At 44.4% G+C, this 26361-nt stretch overlaps 1 protein-coding gene across 1 annotated transcript in view; it reads left to right on the forward strand.

Annotated features, from left to right (window-relative positions):
- EPC2 (enhancer of polycomb homolog 2) overlaps nucleotides 1-26361 on the forward strand; it is a 35865-nt gene that overhangs the window by 405 nt on the left and 9099 nt on the right. The window contains exons 2-10 of the mRNA XM_030952375.1: nucleotides 13192-13351; nucleotides 19231-19376; nucleotides 21699-21905; nucleotides 22474-22622; nucleotides 22811-22943; nucleotides 23875-24063; nucleotides 24359-24448; nucleotides 24940-25085; nucleotides 25185-25528. Coding sequence (XP_030808235.1) covers nucleotides 13192-13351; nucleotides 19231-19376; nucleotides 21699-21905; nucleotides 22474-22622; nucleotides 22811-22943; nucleotides 23875-24063; nucleotides 24359-24448; nucleotides 24940-25085; nucleotides 25185-25528 — 1564 coding nt within the window. The remainder of the gene's footprint in view (nucleotides 1-13191; nucleotides 13352-19230; nucleotides 19377-21698; nucleotides 21906-22473; nucleotides 22623-22810; nucleotides 22944-23874; nucleotides 24064-24358; nucleotides 24449-24939; nucleotides 25086-25184; nucleotides 25529-26361) is intronic.

A 26361-nucleotide genomic window follows, 5' to 3' on the forward strand; every position in this document is an offset into this window, starting at 1 on the left:
GGGGGGGCTCGGCGGGACGGGCCGGCGGCGGCGCGGAGCGGAGCGCGGTGTCGGAGCGGCGGAGCGCGGTGTCAGAGCGGCGGAGCGCGGCGCCGGCCCGGCAGAGCGGGGCGGGCTGCCGGGCAGGCTCCGGCTGCCGGAGCGGCTCGGGATGTCAGAGCGGCGGAGCGTGCGGCGCGGCGTGCCGGAGCCGGCTCGGAGTGTCAGCTCGGATTGTCAGCTCGGGGTGCCGGAGCCCACTCAGGATGTCCGAGCGGCACAGCTGCTCGCCGTGCCGGAGCGGCGGAGCGCGGAGGATCGGAGCCGGGCTGCCGGAGCGGCGGCTCGGGGATGCCGGAGCGGGCTCGGGCTGTGCCCGTACGGGGTGCTCGGGATGCCGGGGCCGCTGCAGCGGGCTCGGGATGCCGGCCCGGTGGAGTGGCTCTGGCTGCTCGGCGCGTTGTGGACTAAAGCTGATACTACTCCTGCCAACCCTGTAGTGAGTGGCTGTCAAGTCGCTCGGGCTGGGGAGGTGGTGGCGGCGTGAGAGTGCTGGGTGCTGTGCTGAGGCGCTCCACGGGGAGCGAGCGGGTCCGGGCCAGCTTCTCCCTTCTCCCTGTCCTCCGGCCGGGTGTCGCCGAGCCCGGCGGCAGCTCCGTGTCGCGGTTCGAACCGCTGTCAGTCCCTGCGTTCTTGCACATGTGGGGCTGAGGGCACAGCGCTGTACACACACACTGTGCACATGTGGGACTGCAAGGACGCACAGCAGCTTTGCTCCCGGGGTGGGACAGTGTCTGTGTTCCTGCGGCCACCCCCGGTGCTGCTCGGAGTTATTTAACGCCGCTGGTTCGTGCTGCTGCTCGGTGTGCATCGCATGGCACAGGCGTCAGCTGGACGCGTTGCGTGAAGCCTCGGAGCTTTAATGTTATTTCCAAACCAGCCAGCCGGTGTTCAGCGTGGATGGACGTGTGATGTGTGTTCTGCTCGTAGTGTTAAAGGGTGGAAAAGCTTTTGTGCGCTGAGGTAAATACAAGTTTGTGGGGGTTTTGGTGAGCAGCAGGACAGCTTTGAAAACGCTCGCCTGCAGCTCTGGTGTCCTCCGAACATACTGCTTTGTCTTGCTGATCTTCAAACACTTTTCTGGAAGAGTAAGGTTTATTTTCTGCTCCTGGGACTTGTGTAAGCTCAGACAGAGGCTGTCGCCTGATGTGTCTGTACTTGCAGAGCCGATAGTAAATGCACCCTCCAGAATTTCCTCAATGAATCCGTGTCTCCGCCTCAGCCAAACCTCTGTGCCTGTGGATTGGCTTTTCCGAGGTTACAGCTGTCAAAGGAGGCTCCGCGCTTTCCTCGTTGCTATTTCTCACCTGACTGTTGATATTAGAAGGAATCCTCTGTCTTATCATGGTGGGCTTTTATTTTTTAATTTACTGTGTATAATACACTGTGATCAAAACTTCAGGAATTCCCCAAGAGTAACGCTGCTGGAAACTGGGATTGTAATTAAAAGGAACAACACTGGGGTACTAATGAAGCAATATTGGAGACTAATTTGGTTTTCTCAGCCTCGAAAGTCTGTCTTGTAGTGCTGTGTTCACATTTAATATTGAAATTAATTCTTTAAAATTGCTGTTATTTTGATAAATCATGTTTAAAATAAAGTTGTTAATGGAAAATTGCTGTAAGAGTTCAACCAAACAAGCTGCTTAAATGATTGAGAAGATTAGATTTATACTTCAATAAAACTACTTTAGTGTTGTCCTAAGAAGTTGTTTTTCTGTGTGAGTGAGGTTTGTTTTCTCAGCCCTGACATGTGGCTCTGTTTGATATATTATGTAATAGTCTCAAAATGAAATGACTGAAGCAATATATAAACATAGTGCGAGATGCATCAGCCAGGCAAGATTATAAACTGCTATTCTTAGATTATTCAGATTATTGCCATGTGGTGATGGTTTCATTCATGGCTTGTTTTTCTCCCAGTGTAGCACAGATAATTCTTAATTAATAATTTTTAAAAAAATGTATAAAATCCCTCCTAGGAACGGCTGTTGTGGGCGGCAGTAGTTAAATATTTGAGAAATACCTAAACAGCTTTAATTCATAGCAACTACTGCCGTGATCGATTGGATGTATTTGGATGTTTTTGGAGGGAGAGGAAATCTCTGCACACTCATTTCTGCCCCCTCAGTTTCTGGGGTCGTTTTCCCGAGTGGAAGTTGTTTGCAGCCTCAGGGTGGCTGCTGTTCTCCCTCCGCTGTTCGTGCTCCTCTGGCCCCAGTTCGCCGCTCTCCTCCCGGTGCCCCCTCTGGGAAGCCTCGGTGGCACCAGAGAGGTCTTGTAGCACAGGGTATCACGGGGTCAGACAGCACCTTCCGGGATATATTCCCCTGGAAATCAACATTATTTACAGATTTGCAGGATTTAAAACGCTCGGGTGACATGTCTGCCCTGTTCTTTACAGCCCAGCCTCGCTGGTGCAGGCATGTGGTTTAATTAGCTGGTGATTGATCTTTCGTACATACGAAAGTGCAGATTTTGGTCCATTTATTCTTGATGAATAATCTGGAACTGTTTCTGTATGAGCATCTCAGAGATTTATATCCACTCGCAGCGTTTCACAAATCAGCAGCTCATTTCTCTCACTTGGAGATTCCAGCTGTGAAAGAATTAGGTTTCTCTTCTGTAGCAATGTTTATGTTACAAATGTTTATAATTTCCTCGAAATTAAACCTGAGGAAGAAAATTGTGTGGGTTTGTTTTTAAGCTCACGTGAGAGAGCGATGCTGTTAAGCAGAAGCAGGAAAATGTCCTTTTGGGAGTTCAGAAACTGAGCAGGGACACTTGTGGGTTTTCTTTTTTTCTCCTGATGAGTAAGACTCGTATTTCCTAATGCTAATGAATTGTTTTGACTGGAAAGGGAGAAAGTTGCAGGATAGATAAGCCTTGGGTTTGTTTTTTACCACATAACTGGGTTTTTATTTGAATACCTATTACTGGAGATTGCTGAGTCGCACACTGTGAGGTGAAATCGTGCTTGGTAATGAGGCACATTCACACGGGAGGCTCTGGGAAGTGAATTTACCCGAGGTGTGAGGAAGCTGAAAATGTGATGGTAATGGGTGATCCCGGGATTGCCTGGTCGGAGCTATCTGAGCCCTCATCTCAGCGCTTGTTTGCACATCCGTTCATTTACACTTCAGCTTGGCACGGCATCACAGGCCTGAGGGTAGAGAGGAAAAGTGCAGGAATGGCAACTTAAGGACGTGCTTTGACTCTGCAGAAATGCTGACACCGTACCCGTGGGAAGGGACTTCCCTTCCCAGCCCTTCAGGGATCACCTCGGGACGAGCCTTCTCTGGTCATTAAATACAACGTTTGCTTCTGATTATTTTGACTGGAAGTAGTTAACTTGAAATTCTTTTTTTTTTTTTTTTCTTTTCTTTTTTTTTTTCCTTAGTTCATTCAGTTTCTTTTGTAATGCTGGAACTTGAAGTGCTCATCCTCAGGCTTTGAGGTGGTGATACTCCTGGAACAGCTTTTTCATTCTCCTTTCAAAGCAAGAAGCTTTTAGCTTTGCACAAGTCCTGGTTTTCCTGTTAAACTGTATCAGCAGAAATATCCATAATGAATATTTCCCCCTGCTACAGGGAACTGGGAGAGTATGAAATGTGTGAGGATTTACTTAAGCTGCTGCTCAGCACTACCTGCCTGGTGCCGTCTGATGCACTCAGGTCTGGGTTTAAAAACACAAATACACATAAATCACTGCCCACATGGACAGAACCTGCTCTTAAGTGGATGTTTGTGTGTGGGCTGTGCACTCATAACCTGTGGTTGAACCCTCAGAGTTCCTACAAACGAGAGGCTTTGTAGAACAAAGAAGCCCAGACAGCAGTGAGTAAAACTGGAGGCCAACAGAGGATAACTTCAGCTCCAACCATGCAAATATTCTGTAGAACAGAAATCCCTCAGAAATACTGCATGGGAATCTATGTGAGAAACTCCCAGGATTGTATTTCCATGCAAAACCAGCTGAAATCAAGAGCATGCTTTGCTTAGGAAAGGAATTGGGTTTGTTTGACTAAAGTCAGCTGGGTTATCTGCTGGGGAAATAAAATTCCCAGTGTAAGTTATTCCTCAGTTAGATTAAGCACCTGTATTTATTTACTTACTTGGGGACTATTTGGAGGCTGCTGAGATTACTGAAGTATGTTTGTCATTAGGCAGTGAAATGCTGGGTTGTGATTGTTAGTCACAGAATTTGGAACTTCAGTTTTGTTTGAGATCTTTCCCTGCCTTCATCTCCTGTGCTTTTCTGCCCCCTCCGAGTCCCATCGCCCTGTGCAGTGATGTTCCTCCCAAGTGCCCATTTCAGTTCCATTTCCCAGGCATTATTTCAGTTTCCAGCTCTGCTCCTTTATCCTCGCTGCGCTGTCACCTGCAGCATCTCTGGGCCGTGTTTAATGTCCCGTTTGATAACGGTGAATCAGAATTAACCTCGACCAGCTGAGCTCTGGAGGGCTCTTAAAGCGAGGAGCTCCACGTTTAATTTGTTGTGGCTGAAGTTAAACACGACCGAGATTTGCTCTCAAGTCTCCACCTCAGGAGCAGTTTATTAGGGCTTATCACATTAACACCTATCAGCAAACCTGTCGCAAGTGCTTGGGATATCAGCTCAGCCCGGGACAAATGTCATTGATCATTGAGCTGAGCCAGAGGAACCGACCTGCAGGTAAAGGGGACATTCTGCTTTTTGGGGTCTTGATAAAGGGCGGTGCCAGCGGATCATCGGGAGCACGTGGGGATAGAGAGGGGAGCGGAGCGGCGGTGTCACGCCGAGGTGAGATGGGTTCAGCCCTATCTTAGCACCGCGCGGGTAATTTAGATAAAGCTGCGCTTTTGCTGCAGGCCAGAGGCTGCGCGGGGTCAGCGGGCCGGGCTGCCAGAGCTGCCCGGGCGGGTTCCGTGCCCGTGGCCCTGCAGCACAATGGGAGCTGTAATTGAGTCACACCTCGCGGCATTATGCAGCAACTTTCCCTGCTGGGAAGGGCTCCTCGGCGGGAGGTGCAATTCCATGACAAAAGCTTAGGAGAGCGCTTGGGAATCGGCCTCGCCGGGCTCAGTGGCTCGGCTCTGGGACGTCTCGAACGCAGGGAGCAGGCTTTCCTTTTCCTTCAATTTAAGGAAACCTTGGAAAGAAATAGCTGGGGCTTCCTTGGATTTACAGAGTGCCAGACTTCTCAGTGCTCCTGCTTGGCAAAACTGAGCAGGAAGCAGCTTGGTACAATTTCTGTTTTGACTGAAACCAGTTGAAATGTCCTTCTTGAACAATTTTGATCAACAGACATTAAATCTGCTTATAGTAACCTCTCTTCATAATTATTCTTCATAAGAAAGATCATTTTGACTCATGCTGGATGTTCAAAAGGTTATTTGTAATTTATTTTGTTTATTTGCTAATAAACAATGCCTTGTTTATGCCATAGCATATCTATCACTCTATCTATAGCATATCAATATCTATAGATGAATAGCATATCTGTGATTCTAACACTTCAGCTTTTGCAAGGTAAATAACTCATTTAATATTTACATAAACCTTGAATGTCCTAAAAGCCCAGTGGAGGTGAAGATCAATAGTAGAACTGAAGTTTCCATAACAAGTAGAGAAGAATGGAACTAGAACTGAATTCCTGTATATATAAGGGTGTAAGAAGTAGGAAGAATACTTTTGTGAGACTAAAAGTATTACCAGTATAGACTGTCATAATTTTGAAAGTACTGTTGACTAGTTCTGAGTGAAACTAATAAAGTATCTGAGAATATACTGTTTAAAGGCTTTGATTTTTGATCCATTTTGCATACTATTTAAAAACTTTGATTTTTGATCCATTTTGCAAATTCCTGCTTGTTAATGTATAATAATCACAGTGTAGTGGGGCTGAAATGGATTAAAATACTCTCCCTGTCCATGGCAGGTGAAGTGCTGCACATGTCAGGGAGCAGAAATTTGTGGCAAAATATCAGACTTGTTAATTTCCCTGATTTCCTTTGGGCATTCTAATTGTGATTAATACATTTACACCTCTGGTCTCTCAAGTTTGGGTGCTCAGCTCTTCCCCATTGGCAGAATTGTTCAGTGTGAGACGTTTTTGTGTCGTCTTCAGTGGAAGATTAGCTCAGCTTCACTCAGAGGCTGTCCCCCGTTGGTGTTGCCGTTTTTCCATCAGGTTTCTGTATCAGTGACCTCCTCTCTGCTCGTGTCCCCCGGGGACGCACAGAGCACTTCATCCTCAGATCACTTCTCAGGCAGCAGAAACGCTCCCTTTCCTCCCCCTTTCTGGGGTGTTTGCTGTTGTTTACATTGGAATTTCTAATTTGTTTTTCTCAGCTTTGTGCCATTTCTCTGGCTGCAGCTCACACTCGGTGGATCTCAGACCAGTCTGTGTTGCATAAAACAAACTGTTTCTACTTTGAAGCACGCCGGTGATGTTGGATTCCCCGTGCCAGACTTGGATGTAAACAAACCACTCTGTCTGCAGTGGTATCCAGAGACTGGATAATTAAGGGAGACACTGATACTACAGAAAGTCAAAAAAATAATAATTCATATTTCTTGAGCTAAAGGTATTTGGTTTAGAATGGAATTTTGTCATTCATTTTTAATAATTTTGATTACTATCAATTATTCTACGTGTGTTTTAATTTCTCTAACCTTTTCCTAAGTTGTCCAAACTGTAGTGCCAATTTCTGACATTGTTTTTAATAATAAAGTGAGGGATTTCTGTGTAGTCCCTCATGTCTCCAGCACTCCAGGTAGCATCACTTTGGTGATGAAAACACCATTTGTTTAAAAACTGTAAAATCCAAATTCCCTGCTGTAGATGTGTGCACCTCAGTTAAATAAAAGCTCTGGATATGAATCCTGGGGTGAAGATGTTCCCCACAGGCTGAGGGTAAGTGCACAGGGGAGAGAGGGGTGCTGTGGTCTCCTGGCAGCTCCTGCTGGAGAATTCCCAGCTCTCCCTCCTGGTGCCTCTGCTCCTCCTGCTGCAGGGAGCGTTCTGTGACTCACAGTCACATGGAGGTGCTGCTGAGAGCAGCCAGCACCAGACAGAGTTTGGGCTCCCTGGATAGTGCTGGGTTTGAGAAAGGGAAAAAAGCTCCTTGTTGGGGGGTCTGAGCCTTTAAAATGCATCGTGGGGTTCATGATGTGAAAAATGAGAGAATATTCCTCTAGCTCAGGGCCTCGCCATCCTGCTTGGACTGGGATAATCAAGATTCCTAATTCCCATTTTTTACCTTGGGAGTGATACCAGTGTATCCCAAGGAGCCCTTTGGACTACATGTTACATTATTTGTAATAATATTCTCATAAAACTTTTTTTGGAAAAAAATCCCAAATTTCTCTTCTAGTACCACAAACAACTTTTCCAAAAGGATTTTTTTATAGTTCGATTTATTGTTATAAAAAGAATTTGATTTTTAATAATTAGTTTATATTCATGTTTTGGTAGACTGGGCACTCGTGTAAATAATTGTAGCTTTAAAATCCAGAGTTTTAGTTGCTGGGAGGTTTTTGACATTTCGTAGACAGTGACAGTTGTGTGTCCATATGCTCATAAATAGTGAGTAATCATTATTTACAGGGATGAGAGATTGCTCATGTTCTCAGCCATTACTGCTGTCACACTTGGGATGATATTTGGGATATCTCCCAGTTGTTTCATGTCCAATTTGACATGGGATGGCTGAAATGGCATTGTTTCCTTTTTCTGAATTAAAGTTATTTAGAGAAATGTTTACTCCTCCTTTCCTGTTGGGTGCTGCAGAGAGAAACACAAGAATGGTTGTGATGTGTGCTCATCACACACATTGTGTGTGATTGCTGCCCTCATTTCCTAAAGTGCTTCCCTTGGACCGCAGAGGGGGAAGAAAGGCATTCCTGGGCATTGTTTGGGGCAAACTGGGGTTTTCCTTGTTCACATTCACATCTCCTCTTCACCTGGACAGGAGGTGTCACTCAGCAGTGTTGGGGGCTGTTCCTTGGTGCAGAGATGCCTTCAGGGGATGGGCATAACAAACATTTGGATGTAAAGTAGCCCAGGTTGGCTTGGCTTTGGTGCTGCTGTGGGAAGTTGCAGTTGTTGAACAGCTGGGAAAGGGAAGAAAGTGATGGATCAGCAAATCCCTGACTGGTTTAGGTTTAAAGGGACATTAAAGCCCATCCAGTGCCACCTCTGCCATGGCAGGGACACCTCCCTGCTGCTCCAGGCTGCTCCAAGCCCTGTCCAGCCCGGCCTTGGCACTTCCAGGGATCCAGGAGCAGCCACAGCTGCTCTGGGCACCTGTGCCAGGGCCTGCCCACCCTCCTGGGATGGATTTCACCCATTCCAGGGACCTGTGTGAATTTTTAGGATGGAGCAGCCCCATTTGATTCACTTTCCCCTGCCTCTATTCGCTGAGCCAACCCTTGGTACATTTTTTGGCCTGTAGTCACAGTTCAGCAGTCTGGAAGGCAAGTGTGGGGCAGGTGGTTCTTGTGATTATTTCTTTTTTAAAGAAAGGGTGGAGGATATCATGTTGGAAAAGCTTGATATGGCCAAAAGTGAAACTGAGAAGTGGTTCCAGAGCCCTTTCCACTTGTGTATCTTCTGTTTCTTGTGGGTTTCCTCCAGCTTCCTTCCTCTGAGTGTTGGAAACTCCTCAGGGAAACTGAGTGCAGTTGTCCTCCAAAGCCTTGGTTTGGGTGTGTTGGTTTCCACTCAATATTTGGATTGTTATGGTTTTCCCAGTGCCCTGCATTACTTGAGAATTAATCCAGTGTTTTAAGGGGACACTCTATGCAAGAGGAAACAGCTCTAATTCCTGACTAGATCAAGTCTTTATCAAGTCAGTAGAAAAATGCATATTATCAACTTTGCTAATGACTGAAATGCTCAATTTTCAAAATAAATTGGGAGTTAGGCAGTGGGTATCAGCTCTCAGGGGTGGGAATTCTTGTGGTGCACATGCTGATTTCCTGCTCTGTGTGTGACTCCTCACTTCACTTGTCCTCTGTCCATCCCACAGCACAGGGAGGGGAAGAGGGTGAAACAGCTCCCTAGGATTGAAAGGGTTAACTGCACAAGAAAACAAAAGCTGCTGCTCGAGTTTACACTTGTGCTCTTGGGAATCTTATCTAAAAAAAGTGTTTGTGTGCACAGAGGGAGGAGATGGGGCTGAGGCTTTCCAAGGCAGGGAAGCTTCTGACCAAATTAGCTTTTGAGCTTTCTGACACTTCTTTCTGCAAGTGCTGTCAAGAGGTGTTACTCGCTGTGCTTGAGACTTTGCAAGATGAGTCTGCACATTTCCCACTACACTTCTGTACTTTCAGCTTCTGAATCTCAATATTAAAGATAAAAATTTCCTTTTTTTTTAATGTCCCAATTCGAATATAATGTTTAACAAGTGAAATATTTAGTACATTTAAATTGTTTTCTTAATTTGAATTCTATTCTTGGCTTAGATAGATTGGAAGGCTGACTTCAGGTTGGCCTGGAAATAGCTTATTTTGAGTAGGAAAAATTGATCAGTTTGTTGATAAATTCATTGATAAATTGATCAATTTCTTGATAAATTGATACATTTGTTGATAAATTCACTTTTCCATCCCACTTCTATGGAGGGCTCTGGGGTTAAAGCAGTGTAACAACCTAAAGAGATGTAGCTTTGTTTGTATGGTGTAATTTAAGGAATGAAGATGGGAACAGGTAAATATAATCCTACAGCTTTGTTGTCTAGGGGTTTGTATCCAATATGGAATTGCTCACTGGAGTTTGGGATTTAGGATGAACTTTTCAGTGGAAGATGGTGTTCAGCCATGGGCATCTCCAACCATGCTCAACCAAAAACCTTGCAGTTATTCAAACTTTGATAAACTCTGTTTCTCAGAGATTACTTGGGAGAGGCAGCAGGGGAATTAAAGATTAAAGGAAAGGAAAACCCTGCCTGTTCTGTAGGGTCCAAGTGCTCTGGTTTGTGGGATTAAAGGAAATAGGAGCAGTTTGGGGCATCCCTGCTCATGGCAGGGGGCTGGAATGAGATGATTTCAACCCAAACCATCCTGTGATTCTATGATATTGGTAAAAAAATATGTAAAAAGTATCATCTAGTATTGATCACTGTTTGCCTTAAAGCTTAACAAAAATAACTTCAGGGTAATAGGATCAATACCTGTTGATTTATTACTGATGTTTGCCTGTGTTTTGTAGTGAAGAAGCTCCCAGATAGGAAGTTGAGGGGAACATGAAATCTGTGGGGTTTCAGGCATGAAGGGAATGGCACTGAAGGTGCCTTGCTCTCAGCTGGGCTTGGAGCCTGGCTCTGAATGTCTGCAACCAAAACTGAGGGGGTTAGATACCAGGATTGCAGTAATTTTAGGGGTTTTTTCCCTCCTGGGGAAAAATGGAAGGAAGGATTTTGGTGTCTGAGAGGGATTCAGAGAGCAGCTCTGGTTCAGTGTGTAAATGCACCAGGATTGCAGGAATTTTAGGGTTTTTTCCTCCTGGGGAGAAATGGAAGGAAGGATTGTGGTGTCCCAGAGAGCAGCTCTGGTTCAATGTGTAAATGTGCTCAGGCAGCAGTGTTACACACACTAAACATTTACATCTCTCTAATGCTGCTGGTTGAAGAAATAGCCCAGTCTAAGCTGTGTTTGTTTGAAATCTTGTCTTCATACAGGACAGAAAGGTCTGGATGTGCTTTTTAAGGAATTAATGGGTAATCACTCTTCGTCAGGGGCTCCTTTTTATTCCCATGGCAGCACGTTCTGTTTGCTGTCATCACCGGATCTCTAATGCTCCTTTATTTTGTGGAAGACCTTTGCATCTGCCCTACTGCAGAACAAAGTGTGAGCTTTAAATACTGTGTGTCTTTCAAAACCATCAGAAAAAAGTGAAAACCAGACCAAATGTTGTAGTAGTGTAAAAACACTACTTCAGGTTTAATAAATCTATTTAATTAGCCCAGCTTTTCTATAAAAATCTTCATGCTTTGTTTAAACAGAGTTGTTCCAGGAGTTAAAGTTTAAATTTTCCTGTTCTTGATGCTCAGCAGAAAGATGAGAGGTTTTCCCCCTAATTTTAAAATTTGCCAAGCTCATCTATGTGTTTTGGAGCTGTGCTGTTTGAGGAGTGACAGCAGCAGTGCTGAAAGCTGAAATCTCTGTTTGAAAGCTGTGTTCTGCTCCAAGGCTTTTTATAGTGAAATGAGTGCTAACACCTATTGTCAGCCTTCCTTGGGAACTCCTGTGCCTCAATTACTCCTCTCAATTACCCTTCCATGGGCTGCAGAACCTAAAGGTGCTCTGAGCTCTGGGCAGATCAAACCCTTCCTTCCAGCAGTTCTGGGCTCTTGGTACACAGCTCCAGGGACAGCAGTTGAAGGGAGCCCAGTAATGAAACCATTTCTGTGGAGTTGAATTACTCAGCAGTGCCAAGCTCTCCAAGACACGTTTTAATGGTGGAGTGACAGATTTACTCAGTGTGGAGTAACTCAGGCAGATCACAGCAGCTATTGGATTGCATGCTTGTCTTCATTCTAATAGCACTCACTTGGGAGCCTGATTGATTTAATGTTGCTTCATCTGCTGCAGGAGATTCCCAAAGCTGCTCTGATTTTGCATTATTTGTGTTTCTGTAAATCTTAACATTTAAAAGGGGATCGTTCATTAAGTATCATTTACATATTTTAAAAGGGTTTTCTTTCACTCCCCCTTTTTAAAAACACCACTCTGTAGAATTAAAGAGGAGGAAATCTTGTTGTTGAGAGAATTTCCAAGTGGGTAGCAGAGTGTGTGAGTGCCAGACTGCCGTGTGTGCCAGGCTGCAGTGCCAGGCAGGCGCTGGAATGCTGGCACCTTCCCATTCCTGGTGTTGATCCTGGCCTCTTGGGAGTGTCAGCCGTGGGGAGGGGCACCCCAGAGAGCCAAGGCAGGAGCAGAGAGCAGCAAACCCTTTTTTTTTTTGTGTATGTGTGTGTGTGTGTGTGCTTTTCCCTGCTCAAACAAGTGCTGTTCCAGCAGTGGGGGGTGTGGGAATGGCTGGGGACAGCTGCAGCCCCTGGAACAAAGTAAGGTCCCATGGGTCTGGGACAGAGCTGAGCTTGGATTTCCAGTTGATATTCTGCTCTCCCTCCCTCCCCTCAAATCTGGAAAAGAGTAAAAGCAGAACGAGACCTTCACTCCTGGTTCATCTGCTGGGAGGCTGCATTTTTCTCAGTTTATACTGGGTTTGGAGAACTTGGTAGTTCACTTTTCCCAAGGGCTGTGAGGATCTGAGATCTACCCTGGTGAGGAATGGCACTCCCCTGGACACACAGAAGGCAGCCTGGGTGTCCCCTGGACACACAGAAGGCAGCCTTGGTGTCCCCTGGACACACAGAAGGCAGCCTTGGGGTCTCAGCCTGAGACATTTAGTGGTTTTGGTTTTAACACGAAAAGTCTTTTAAGAGAGAAGTTACAGCTTAGCAATGACTTGTAACAGTAGATGGTTGTCACTGAGTTGACTAATAAATTAACTGATAAAATTATGTGGGAAAAAAAAATCTTTGTGAATTGCTACATTCATTGTGATCTCTGTTTCACCTGAAGTGATTCTGTGGAATTTGTGACTTCTGTCCCATAAGAATAAAATGAAGGGATACCTGTTTGGGGAGCCCTTGCTTTTCAGGTGTTATTCTGTGAGAACTCTTCTACCTGTTGCTCTTAGCTTGCTAAACATCTAACAGCAGATCAGTAAGGATTACTGGGAAGACAAGAATGATGAAATTTGCTATTCTTTTGACTTTAAAGGCCTGATCTTGCATACTTTTTTTTTTTCTGACAGGTTTGGCTGAGTTTGGCTTTCCCCAGCCTTAATTTTCTGCTGAGGTTATTTTGTGAAGTTTGAATGTTTGTCTTTTTCCCAGTCTGGTGGAAGGTGTGGGTTGTGTCTGAACAAAATTCTCTTCATCTGTTTGTAGTTCATTTGCTGCAGTTTTAAGATTCCCATCAGTTAGGAGCCCTAAAAGATGGAGAACACACCTGGAACAAGCATCCTGCTGGCCTCTAAAGCCCAGCAGAGCCTCCACTCTGTTATCCTGTAGGAGAACAGTGGGAGAAGAGGTTGGCTGTCTTTATATGCACTTTGTACAGATCCTGAAATGAGCTCTCCCGTTTTCCCCTTGCAGGAACATCATTTGCAACGGGCCATCTCAGCACAGCAAGTTTTCAGAGAAAAGAAGGAGAGCATGGTTATCCCAGTCCCTGAAGCAGAGAGCAATGTCAACTACTACAATCGTCTGTACAAAGGAGAGTTCAAGCAACCAAAGCAGTTCATCCACATCCAACGTGAGTTCCAAGCACTGGGAGTGTTGTGGGGTCTGTCCAACCCCTCCTTGTTTCACCTGAGGAACCTTTGTCTTGAGGTCAGAGTTGCCACAGTGGGAGGACTCAGAAATCCATTTATAGGTGTAAATTCCAGTATCTTCTCAAGGTTTGGAAGATTTGAGTTGCTGGTGGAGGTGGGGGTTTTGCTGCTGGCTCTGTGCTGATGCTCTGTCCATGTGCAGCAGCTGCTGCTGAGCCTCATCCTGGCTCTTGGGCTTGCAGTAATCTTGAGCCAGCCTCACTTCTGTGATTTTGTCCCTCCTGGTCCTGAGAAGGAGTAACTGAGGCTGCCTGGCTGCCTCCTGGGTGCTGGGACTGATGCAGGGAGCAGGACAGAGGTTGTCTTGCTCCCCTGTTCACTCCAGAGTTCTCTGTAAGTGCAGATCCATAGACCAGAAGAGTTTTTGGGATGAAATCAGCCTTTGTCCTGCTGCTCATAACCCAGCTCTGGCAGGGCAGCTGTGCAGCCCCTGGGCTTCAGGCTGTTCTGGGTAACAGTCTGAGTTTGGCTAACCCTGAGCAATCCCATTTCAGCAGGGAACTCTGAGTTTATTTTATAGATAAAACTAAATATTCTGCATGAGTTTAGCTTATGTCTTACAAGATCTCATTAATCTCAGCTTGTGGGCTGTGGCTTAATTCTCCCATTTCTTTTGGTTGATGTTCTGTTGACAAGTGACACTTTTGCAGTTCAGTTGTTCCTTGGCACACAATTCATGTTTGTCCTTTGCAGGATTTGGGTTATTTGGGCACTTGGATTCCTCCCAGCAGTTACCTTTGTAGCAAAGCCTTTGATTCAATTATTGCATCATTTCTCAGCACCGTGCTGAAGTGTCCAATTTTTACTGTTTATTTACAAAATAGGAGATTTTGGAAAGAATGAAATCTCTGTGATGCAATAGAGACCATAGAGGTGATGGAGAAAAATCAACTAAAAGGAATTGTTTCTCTCCTTAATAAAAGAAACAAGCTTGGAAGCAAGGCAGGCTAAATGAACTGAAACCAAGCTGCTGGTAGAGGAATGTATTTTATTCTGTTCTTTGTTGGACACTGCCAGAAACACTGTGATTATTATTAATAAACATGTCTAAAAATGTTAAATATATTATGCCAAAGTTTTCTTTGTCTTATTGAGACTCACAGTCTTTCTGGACAGAATTACAGAAGGTATTTAAGCTGAAGATAAATATCAGATACTGCTCCAAGATAACTTTTCCCACATATTCTGGATGGACTAGGTGTGATACAAGGCAGCTTTATGCTACATAAACTGCTTAGAAATTCTGTTTTAATCTTAAAGCACAAATAGCAGCAATACCCACTTTGGCCAGGGAAGTTATGTAAACTGTTGGAAAATGCCAGGAGGACACGTACTATGATCCATACTTACTGGGGGGTATTTCTGGCAAATGATGTTTATCTGGGATTCTAGTAGCCTAAGATTTTAATATTTTTTACATTTGTTTATTTGGATCCAGTGGTTCCAAGCAGAGAAAAGTTAATTTATTTGTAAAGGCTGGAATTTGTGAATAAGCAAAGTTCCAGGTGTTAGTTGACCTCAGTGGCACCAACACAGGTGATGCTGAGCTGAATGTAAAGAAAAAACCTTGAACTGTTAAAATTATTCCAGCATGCTTCATCATTTTCCAATAATATTTGTAGCATCAATAACATGGACATGCATCTAAAGTTATTGATAATTACCAAATTGATTAAGTTGGTAAACTTGGACCTAAATTAGAGCTAAGGGGATGGTAGATGAGTCAGAAACAGTGAAACAATTTTCATTAAGTGGGGAATGAACTCAAATCATCCTTGAAAGGAACTTTTTGGCAGGAGGTTTCTCTTTCATTTTTTGGTTGGGTGGCCCTCAGTGTTTATCAGTTTGCCGCCTTGGCTCAGGCCTGGTGGCTGCTGTTGGCACAGGGGGTGGCAGGGCTGTGGTTTGCTGGGCACTGGAAGTTCTGGTTTCAGTGGGAACTCGTGCCTGTGGCAGCTTCACGAGTGGGCAACCACAGCCTTAATTTAGTTAGCTGAATGAAACGAGTTAATTTCGTGAAGTTAAACCCAGTTCGGTGTAACTTCACTGAGGAACAAATTGCATTTGTGTGAGTTAGTATCAACTGGCTCCTAGGGGAGCTCAGGTAAACAAAAAAGCAAATCCTTCTGGCAGGTACTGCTGGGAATGGGTGGAGTGGCAGAGGGTGGGAACTGGATGTTGTGTTTGCAGCAGCAGTGAGCAAACTCCTGAGCATTCCTGGAGAAGCTCCCCAGGTGAGATCACTGGGATGCTGTGTTTGCAGCAGCAGGTCCTGAGCATTCCTGGAGAAACTCCCCAGGTGGGATCTTTGGGATGTTATGTTTGTAGCAGCAGTGAGCAAACTCCTGAGCATTCCTGGAGAAACTGCCCAGGTGGGATCTTTGGGATGCTGTGTTTGCAGCAGCAAATCCTGAGCATTCCTGGAGAAACTCCCCAGGTGGGATCACTGGGATGCTGTGTTTGCACTCCTGAGCATTCCTGCAGAAACTCCACAGGTAGGATCACTGGGATGCTGTGTTTGCAACAGCAAGTCCTGAGCATTCCTGGAGAAACTCCCCAGGTGGGATCACTGGGATGTTGTGTTTGCAACAGCAGGTCCTGAGCATTCCTGGAGAAACTCCCCAGGTGGGATCACTGGGATGTTGTGTTTGCAACAGCAGGTCCTGAGCATTCCTGGAGAAACTCCCCAGGTGGGATCACTGGGATGTTGTGTTTGCAACAGCAGGTCCTGAGCATTCCTGGAGAAACTCCCCAGGTGGGATCACTGGGATGTTGTGTTTGCAACAGCAGGTCCTGAGCATTCCTGGAGAAACTCCCCAGGTGGGATCACTGGGATGTTGTGTTTGCAACAGCAGGTCCTGAGCATTCCTGGAGAAACTCCCCAGGTGGGATCACTGGAGCCTGTCTGACAGTGCCCTGTAGAAATGCAGGTGCTCTGGAGGCAAAAGTCTGGATTCATGCTGAGTCAGGAGAATGTCCCAGGATTTAGCAGGAGGTGTCCAGGTGGGCTGGAGCTCGGGGCTGGTTCTCCAGCAGCAGCCCCCAGCTGCCATGGCCCGGCAGGAACAGGGAGTGATGATGGATGGTTCCATCCATGGCACATAAACACCTGGGTCTTGTGATGGCTTTGGAAGCCAGGGAGCTGCCACGCTGCAGGCCAGCTCCAGGGTGAAAAATGGCTTTTTCTGGAGCAATTGCAGTTCACTCAGTGCTTGGGGAAAGAAGAAAACTGGTGATTAAGGATGTTGCTGAAAGTGTGTTTTGAGGAGTGGTAAATGAACATGGGGGAGGAGGACACTTCCATGGGAGTCCCAGTGCTGGGACAAGCCAGCTTTGTGCTGATGAACTCCAAGGGGGAAGTGGTAACCCTGCAATTCCTGAGGCCCTCACACCTCCCCAGGCTGCTGAGAGCTTGTGGCCCTCCTGTGTGCACAGAAACACGTGGTGCTTCCATCCCTGCAGTGTCATTAACCTGCACCCCATGTAAACCCCCCTGTTTGAAAGGAGCTGCACTGAGAAATACAGGGCACAAGCAACAGAGCATTGCTGGTGGCAGAAAGGCATGAGAAGTGGGATGTGTGACAAGGGCTGCTGCTGTTCTCACAGGAATGATGGGGGCTGCTTTGACAAAATGAGTCTGGATTTGATGATGGCAAGTACCTGTTGGATGCCTTTTATCTTGTCTTGAGTATTCATCAAAAATAGTGAGCAGAGAGAGGGAGGGACCCCCTGCTTCCAGCTGAGGTGCACCATGGGGTCCTTGAGGTGCTGGCAGTGACCTGCCTTCCCTCCTGGAGACCCATCACTGATGTCCACAGTGTGCTCCTGAGGGTGATTGGTGCTTTCAGGTACTTTTTGATTCAATTGTGGGCTGCTTCTTTTCTTTTTGCTTGTCTTGGTGTCTCCTGGTTGCCTCTCGCTTGATCCTGCTTTTATTCTGGATGGTTCAGGACCTTTTAGTGACTCTTCTTTTCCCATTGTGCAAATGAAGGGAAGTTTCCTGGCACTGCTCACAAGTTACAGGTGAACAACATCACATCTTCTGTCACAGATCATCCTGCTCACTGATATTCTGGCTTGGAAAAACTGGCTGGAAACATTTTGTCCACAGGGGATTATTGAATTATCTACTGACAGGAAATAGGCTGACATCTTTTCTGATGTGAGACCAACATCTGCCTGAGGGCAAGCGAGCTTTTTGTGGACTTGAATGGTTTCCAGTCCACATGTGAGCAGCGATCTGCTGGAGAGGCAGATGTGATGTTGAAAGCTGCAGTTGAAGTCTCATACCCAGTTAATTGTTGGAGAGCTCTTGGTCACATGCCCAGTGACAGTGTCTTAAATAAACTTGCCATGCAACTTGTATTGCTGAATTAATATTGCCAGCAGTTCTTGACACATGGTTACAGCCTGTTATTATTTTCTCCTCAAATAAATTGTTACAGTGTGTGGTAGGTCAGAGAGCTCTTCTGACCAAGTGCTGTTGGCACAGTTGGTACAGTTGGGCAGTGTCTCCTCTCAGAGGTACCAGCTTGAGCTGAAGATGCTGAGGAGCTGCTTTTTAGCCCTTCCCAGCTGCATCTGGCTGAGTTTCTGTGCCTGAATAAATCAATAAATAAACACTGGTAGGGGTTTAGCTCATTTATTGCACTGGATCACAGAGAGAGTGGTCTTGGGCAAGGCTCAGATGTGGAAGGACACTGCTGACCACCTGCCTGTGGGAGGGAAAACACTGGGATTTGTTTTAAAGACTTTTTTGGGGGCTTTTCTTTTGCTCCTGGTTTTGTTTTAAGGTGCTCTCAAAGCACACAGGGCAGCTCAGTAGCAGAGGTTTTTAAATTAGCACTTGGTGTAGCCACAAGTTAAGAGCATGGAGATAAGATAGTGCTGTTTGTCTGTTGAGAATAGAATATATTTCATCAGGCCTATTAACTGCTGTTACTGCAGTGCTGATTGAATTACTGGGAGTGTTGTTCCTGGTGTGTCACCCCTTCAAGGTTTTATTAGGTGTACAATTAATGTTTCTGTTAACAGTTCTTACTGTCATGTGCAATTTACTCATATTTGTTGTAAAGTTTTATTTCTACTGTGTTACCTGAATGGGAACTTCCTTCTGCTTTTAGTAGCACCAGGAACTTTGTCAAGTATGGAAGCTAATTAGCACAATTAGTAATAAAGACATGAGCTTTGCTGAGAAGTTGAGAACTGACTATTTGGAGAGCCTGAAGGAATTGTCAGGCTCTGCACCCACAGCTGAGGTGTTTTTGGAGAAGTAGTAACAATTCCCATAGGATTGGGCTAGGATTTCTACAGTTACATAAAACCAGAAAAAGTTTAGTCTGTTAAATATTTTAACATTTTAGGTTTGTTGTACTGTTTAAACATGGGCAACAGAAATTATATTGGGACTTCAGTGTAAATGCTTTTTCTCCAAGTCTGGAATTTGATTGAAAATGGTCTTAGTTCTTATTATCCTGCCATGATATTCTGGAGGAGCTGTATTATATCAGTACTATCAAGCATTTTTGCTCTTGTTTTGCAAAGATACATCAAAGTTTCTGTGCCTATCACCCCTTCAAGTCACTTCAAATGAAACTTCTTGGATTCCTTTCATATTGGAAGTTGGAGACAAGCAGCTTCTCCCTGCTGTGTGTTACATGGGGAAACTTTTCAGCATAAAAAAAGTGCTCTGGCACAGAAGTGCTGATCTGGAATTTGCTCAGTCATTTTTTGGTTTCTGATCAAAGCTGTGTGTCCAGAGTGTGTTACTCACCCAGCGTTTCAATTTCTTGTGTTGCAGCCTTTAATCTGGACAATGAACAGCCAGATTATGATATGGACTCTGAGGATGAGACCCTTCTGAACAGGCTGAACAGGAAGATGGAAATCAAGCCACTGCAGTTTGAAATAATGGTTGACAGACTTGAAAAAGCCAGTTCTAGTCAGGTATGGTGGGAAGAAATCACTGGGAGGTTTTGCTTTCCTGGGGGGTGGTTCTGGCTGAGTGCTTGATTTTATTTCCTGCTAACAGAAGTGTGTTTGTGTGAGTCTGCAGTTTCCCAGGAATCACATTGCTGTCTCCTGTGTCAATATTGGTACCTTCACATAAAACAGGTGTGGGGAAGGAGTTTTTGGGGTTGCAGGGACTGATTTTAAACTTTAATTCCTGACCATAGTGTGTTAGAAACACACAGCTTGTTATAGCACAGTTGGTATGGAATAAGCTTGTGATGATCAGGAGGTGTAGAAATGGCTATAAACATATGAAAATCCAAATATTGTTACACTTGTTTCTGCTGGGCAGTGACACTGGTTGGTTTTTGAGGGTTAGAAGCACAGACAGTGAATTAACTTGTACCAGTGTTAAATCAGATCCTGAGGTGTTCCAGGAGGGCAGTGTCTGGAGAAGGGTCTTCCAGCCCAAAATATTTACTCCAAAACTAAACCTGGGGAATCAGTTTGTGCAAGTCAAGTTTGAGCAGGTGCAGTTATTTCCCAGTGAGATGAGGCTTTGTGGGAGGGAAAAAGCCCAAAATATTTACTCCAAAACTAAACCTGAGGGATCAGTTTGTGCAAGTCAGGTTTGAGCAGGTGCAGTTATTTCCCAGTGAGATGAGGCTTTGTGGGAGGGGAAAATCCATTGTGGGACCCATGGCTCTGCCTCAGTTCCTTATCCTGATTTAGTTCAGTGCTGTCTGTTAAAAGGCCAAAATATTGAATTTTTCTCTGTATTGCAGGAACTTCAGAAAGGCAGAAATTTCTTACTATGCTAAGAAAATAGGAATGAAGGGAAAAACAAGGAATACATTGGATGATACTTGTTGAACGTGTACTTGGGTTTATTGGGGTTTGTTAAAGACGCTCCTGCTCTGGCTCTCAGTTCAGGCCATTCTGGTGATCACTTTTCATGATCAATATTCACCCCTCTGATGCTGGTTTCACCTGTCTTTGCTGGAGTAATGAAATGAAATTTAAAATTTGAAGATGCTTTTCAAAAATCAAATGTTATAAGAACACAGGTTTTTCTCTGTAGACACAAGGTACCCTTGCAGGTTATTGGAGCCTGGGCAGGGCAGTGGCTGGTGGGGTTTGAGTGCTGCTCCCAATTCCCAATTGCCGTGCCTGATCCCTGGAATATTAAATTTAGGATGTTGCTGGGAATGCCTTCCAGGCTTTCCTCCTGGGCATTTATACAAGGACTCTGCATCTGCAGGCAAACACAGGCTCAGCTTCACTTTCCCAGCTGTGCATTCAAGGCAGAGGTGATTTGTTTTTTATAGGAAATATGTTAGTGAAAAAAGGGAGCAAAAAGACAAAACTGAAATGATTTCTAAGCAATACTTTTTCCTTTTTAAAAAAAGAACAGTTCAGTGCTTTTTAAATTCTACCACAGATTGCAAAGGTTTTATTCTGCTTGGGCTGGAACTAACACTTGCAGAGTAGCCATGGTTACACTTAGGATTTCCTTATTTTTCCAAAATGTGTTGTTTCCTTTTTTTGCTTCTCTTAACGTAGGGACAAGATTAAAGTTTGACACGTTGCAAAAGTGCAAATTAAGTTGTTCGGTTGATATTTTTCAAATTATGGGGCAGATGAAGTGCTGCCTGACTTTTTTTCTGAAGTAATACTATTTTCTTTTTGTTTAATGAATGGGTTGAAGATTATATGAGCCTGTTAATCTAATGTACCATTTATTTAGAGTCTGATTTCCATATAAAAAGCTGAACACAGGTTTTCTCTTTAAATGATCTGTGTAGAACTACCACCTACTAAAATAACAAACAAGTGAACATCCTTGTGTCCCCAGGCTGGAATAAACAGGGATGGGCATTGTCCTGTTCTATCACAAAGTAAACATTTGGGGGGAAATAATTAAGAAGTAAATTGGCTTCTAGGGGAATCAACATTCAACTCCAAAGAATTACACATTAGTAAAGGTTAACCAATAAGAAACTTCTTTTGTTTGTGATTCCCAAATCATGACCTACAGACTGCAGTAATTTCTGTCTATCCTGTGCTTGTAGTTGTTTCAAAGTGTTTTCATGAAAGATTGATGGGATTCTAGACCATTGGATGAAAGAGATGCTGCTGGTTCAGAAAAATTTGGAACACTAACTTGGTGACTTCAATTTCCATGAAAGTTTTTTCATCCCTTTACTCTGGTGCTGGAAAATAACAGAGTTTATCCAGAAAGTGCACAACTGGTGTGAGTGTGATGGCTTTCCCTGCAGCCCAGTCTGAGCTGGACTTGTCCCTGTTCCCCTGCAGCTTGTGACCCTTCAGGAGGCCAAACTGCTGCTCAACGAGGACGATTACCTGATCAAGGCTGTCTATGACTACTGGGTGAGGAAGCGCAAGAACTGCCGGGGGCCCTCCCTCATCCCCCAGATCAAGCAGGAGAAGAGGGATGGCTCCACCAACAACGACCCCTACGTGGCCTTCAGGAGGAGAACTGAGAAGATGCAGACCAGAAAGGTGACTTGGCAGACCCTGCTGTTGGAATTGTACATTTCTCCATTGGTAGGGATAATTTGGATCCCTGTCCAGCGTCTTGCAGGGGACAATTTACTGTCCATCCATTTTTTTGAGTTGAAACTCAGAGCAATGCCTGGCACACAACCAACCTGCTGGGTTGGGAGCTTTCCTTTCTGTGGGCAAAGGGGAAACAATTCCCAGTGTTTGTACTTGAACCAGGAAATCTGTAATCACCCAGCATTCTCCTTTGTACACCTGCACAGCCTTACTGTGTGTAAGGAATCAAGGTGGGGAAAGTGTTGTAGGTTTGAATTCCTTGTTCTGACAAACTTCTACTGGCTTGACCAGAAATCTGAGCAAAACATGCAAAGTTCTTCTTAGCTTACTCTTCAAACTGGGTTTGTTTGCTTTTTGGGGCTTTGTTTGCCAAACAGGATCTGCTTTAGGAAAAGCTGCTTTGGAGTGTCCTCATGAGCCTCGTTTGCAGCAGCATTATATAACTTTATTTTTGCAGTTTGTGCCTCATGGCTTTTGCTTTTGACTAAAAATTTGTTTCATCTCTCAACAGAACCGAAAGAACGATGAAGCATCTTATGAGAAGATGTTGAAATTAAGGAGGGAGTTTAGCAGAGCCATAACAATTTTGGAGATGATTAAGAGGAGAGAGAAAACAAAACGGGAGCTGTTGCATTTAACGTTGGAAGTTGTGGAGAAAAGGTAAAATCCCAGATCATAAAAACCAATGTTTAAAATTTTCATTAAATGGCTTTGAAATCATCTTTCATTATTTATTGTAAACTTCAGAAACTAAAAGAGAAGGGGTTTGTGAACACAGTTGGAAGATTTGTCTTTCAGACATTTCCCAGTGGAAATGCAGCCCTACAGTTTCAATCCTGCTTTTTCAGGTACCATTTGGGTGATTATGGAGGTGAAATCCTCAATGAAGTGAAACTGAACAGACCTGACAAAGAGATGGGCACAACTCCATCATCTCTCCACAATGGCAACCACCACAAAGTTCAAGAATGTAAAGTTAAGGTAAGATTTTTTCCCTGCCATGAGTCTCTTGTTCCTGGGATCATCATTCCTTTGGGATCATCATCCCATTGGATATGCTTTGAATTCAGACCTGTCCCTAAAGAAATAACCTGAAATATTAGGAGTTAAAATGCTTGGGGGTGAGGCTGAGAGTTAGAAGACCTCTGGAAATTTGTATTTAGCACCTGCGACACCTAGTGGTCCCAGAATTCCATACAGAGCCCGGAATTCCTCCAGGAATTTTGGCATTCCTCGTGTTCCTCCTCTGCTTCCCAAGCCCAGCTCCATTTCTGCAGTTAGTTTCAGTCAGGCATTGATGGATGTTAATTCAGGGTAAATTTCAACACTTTTTAAAAATTGCACTGGTGCTTCTCCTTCAAATGGAGAATTTTGCAAGTGAAATAATCTTTTCAAATGGGAGCTTTGAAGTTTAATAACATTTGCGTTCAAGTGGACAGTTCAGCATCGATGGAATAATTGCTCACTGCAGAGGGTTTATGTGAGAGAAATCTTAAGTAGCCAACCCAAATACCACCACATCTGTTCAAAAGTGTCAGCTCTGTGAGAAACAGGAAACAAATTAAATTGTTTCTTTTGAACATGTCTGAGCAGTTCAGAAAATTGAAAGTGCCAGGGAAAAACGAGATCTCAGAAAATAATTGGAAGAGGAATTTCAATGACAATACCCTGAGTGTAGTGCGGAGTGAGAAGCCTCTCAGGCAGTGACATGGCTTGAGAGCTCTCTGATTATTAATAAATACCTGTAAAAACAATCAGAGGAAAGCTTCTGAGGTTTAATGTGTTCAGTACATTTTGCATTACATGTCTCAAATACCTGCAGAGCCTTTGGAAGACAAACAGCCTGTCTGGAAGTAATGAAATTTGCTGATGCTTTAGTTTTTAGAATTTTCTGTTTGTTTTCCCCGAGCAGCACCCTCACCACTCCTCTCTGAAGGAGGACGTGTCCGATGTGGTCCGTCAGAAGAAGAAGTACCTGAAGAAGCCCAAGCTGGAGTGTGTGGTGACCCCTCAGCCCCTGGCTGAGCCCTTGCCCGTGCTCAGCAAGAGTGACATCAAACAGTACGACTTCCACAGCTCTGATGAGGATGAGTTCCCACAGGTAACCCCCAAAATCTCAGTGTACACAAGGCAGACATTCCTGTTCGCTGGCATTTGGCCAGTCTGGCTTGTCCCAACTCTGCCTAGATTTAAAAGCCCTTGTGTAAACTGAGTTTTCCTTCCAAGCTGTGATAAACATGGCAGTTCATACACAAACTTTTATAATAAATACAATTATACAAATGTGGCAGCTGGGAGAATGATATTGTTTTCTCATTACATAAACACAAGCTTTTATAACAAATACAATTATCCAAATGTGACATTTGGAAGAATGATGTTGTTTTCTGGTCCAGGTACCCTCACCAGTGTCAGAAGCAGAAGAAGAAAATGATCCTGATGGACCTTGTGCTTTCAGGAGAAGAGCAGGATGCCAGTATTATGCTGTAAGAACATGCAGTATTATGCTGTGCTGTTGGGTTTTGGGGTGGTTTCTTTAAATTTAGGTTGGCATAGTGGCAGCGTTGGAGTTCTGTTCCCACTTTCACCACCAAAGCTTTGATGCTTTGCTGAGTCCAAAGACAATTACAGGAGCATCCCCTTTTCTGCTTGGCTCTGAAGGCTCCGAGCTGAACTTCCCACTTGCTTAGAATTCACCCTCCTTTCTTTTTTCCCTTAGCCTGTGAGTTGATTCCTTTGCCAAAAGGTGTTGAGATGACTGAAAACTTTTATTTTCATTTTCTCCAATGTAACCATTGCTGTTAGATGCAGAGTATTTAACAGCCTAAATATTAGAGTTTATTTTTTAACTACTGAAGCTGTTATTGGTTAACTCAACATAAACCACGTGTTCTGTCCTGAAGCCTGTGCATGATACCCAGCAGTGCCCTCATCAAAGCACCCCTGGAGTATAAAATTGCCTTTTCTTTCTTCACAGCCTCGTTTGGACCAAACGAATTCTTCGTCCGAAAGCCCAGAATTGGCAGAATTGGACAAACTGAGGTTCAGGCATTGCCTTACAACCCTCACAATCCCAAGGAGATGTATAGGGTTTGCAAGGAGGAGGATTGGCAGGGGTGGAAGGTACAGTTGGGTTCTAATTCTTCATTCTCCTTCAAAGGATAAAAGTATGAAAGAGAGCTGATGAACCTAATGATTCTCCTCCTCCTCCTCTTTGCTCAGGGTGATCATGGACCGAATATCCACAGAACACGATCCTGTCTTGAGGCAGATTGACCCGGAAATGCTGAGCAGTTTTTCAAGCTCTTCCCAGACTTTAGACTTTTCTTCTAATTTTTCACGGACCAATGCTTCCAATAAACCTTGTGAAAACAGACTGTCCCTTCCTGAAATCCTAAGCAATATCAGATCATGTCGACTGCAGTGTTTCCAGCCCAGGCTACTCAATCTCCAGGACAGTGATAGTGAAGAATGTACCTCAAGGAAAGCAGGGCAGACTGTGAATAATAAAAGAGTCTCTGCAGCATCTGTAGCTTTATTGAACACCAGCAAGAATGGCATATCAGGTAGGCAAGGATTTGGCTGCTTCTGGCATTTAAAATACTGAATTTTGGTTTTCTTTGGGGCTGGACTGGTGAGATCTTCAGCACTGGTGTGGACCTAACCTCAGCTGCAGCCTGACATCCAGAAACTTCCCACAAACACTTCTTCCTCCTGCTTTGCTTCCATTAGAATTTGAAGTGCTGGATTCAAACCTTATTCAAAGCAGGGATTCTGCTCATATGAAGAATTGTTTAGGTCTAATTAAATCTTAATGGCACTAATTGGCCTAACCTTGTTTAAGGGTAGAAGGATGCTCGTTATGAATGCAAAACAAAGCTGGTGGTTTCTTGGGGAGGGTGGGTGTGGCTCATTTTTGTTGGCAGTTTTCATTTTTGACTCAGACAAATGTAGGAAGTTCCTAAGTGCCCTGAGCAGGCATGAAAATGGTAAAAATGTTGATAGTGGAAGCATCCAGTGATGAAAAAAAGTGCTTTAAGCTTAAATTGAGCAGTGTTTGCATCACTTGCTTCATGAGCTAGAGTTATAATGGCTCAAGTTTTAACACTGTCACTTCTTTATAATTAGAAAAGAGTCATAAGCATTTCATACTTCAAAAATCTGGAAATTTGGAGATCCAGCAAATGAGATCTCCTACAACAAGCAGCTGAGTATATCCCCCCTTCATCCTGCTTTGTAAACCAGGACAATTAAATAATAGAATAGACTGCCTCTGAATTCCATAATTTCTGTGGTTGTGGAATGTCCCATCTCTCTCAAAGCTGCAGGAATGGATATTTATTCTCCAATAATGTATCTCTAGAATTCCTGGGTACTATTAAATTGCTCTGACAGAGGC

The sequence above is a fragment of the Camarhynchus parvulus genome, chromosome 7 (genome assembly GCF_901933205.1).
Source record: "Camarhynchus parvulus chromosome 7, STF_HiC, whole genome shotgun sequence".
NCBI classification, from domain to species: Eukaryota; Metazoa; Chordata; class Aves; order Passeriformes; family Thraupidae; genus Camarhynchus; species Camarhynchus parvulus.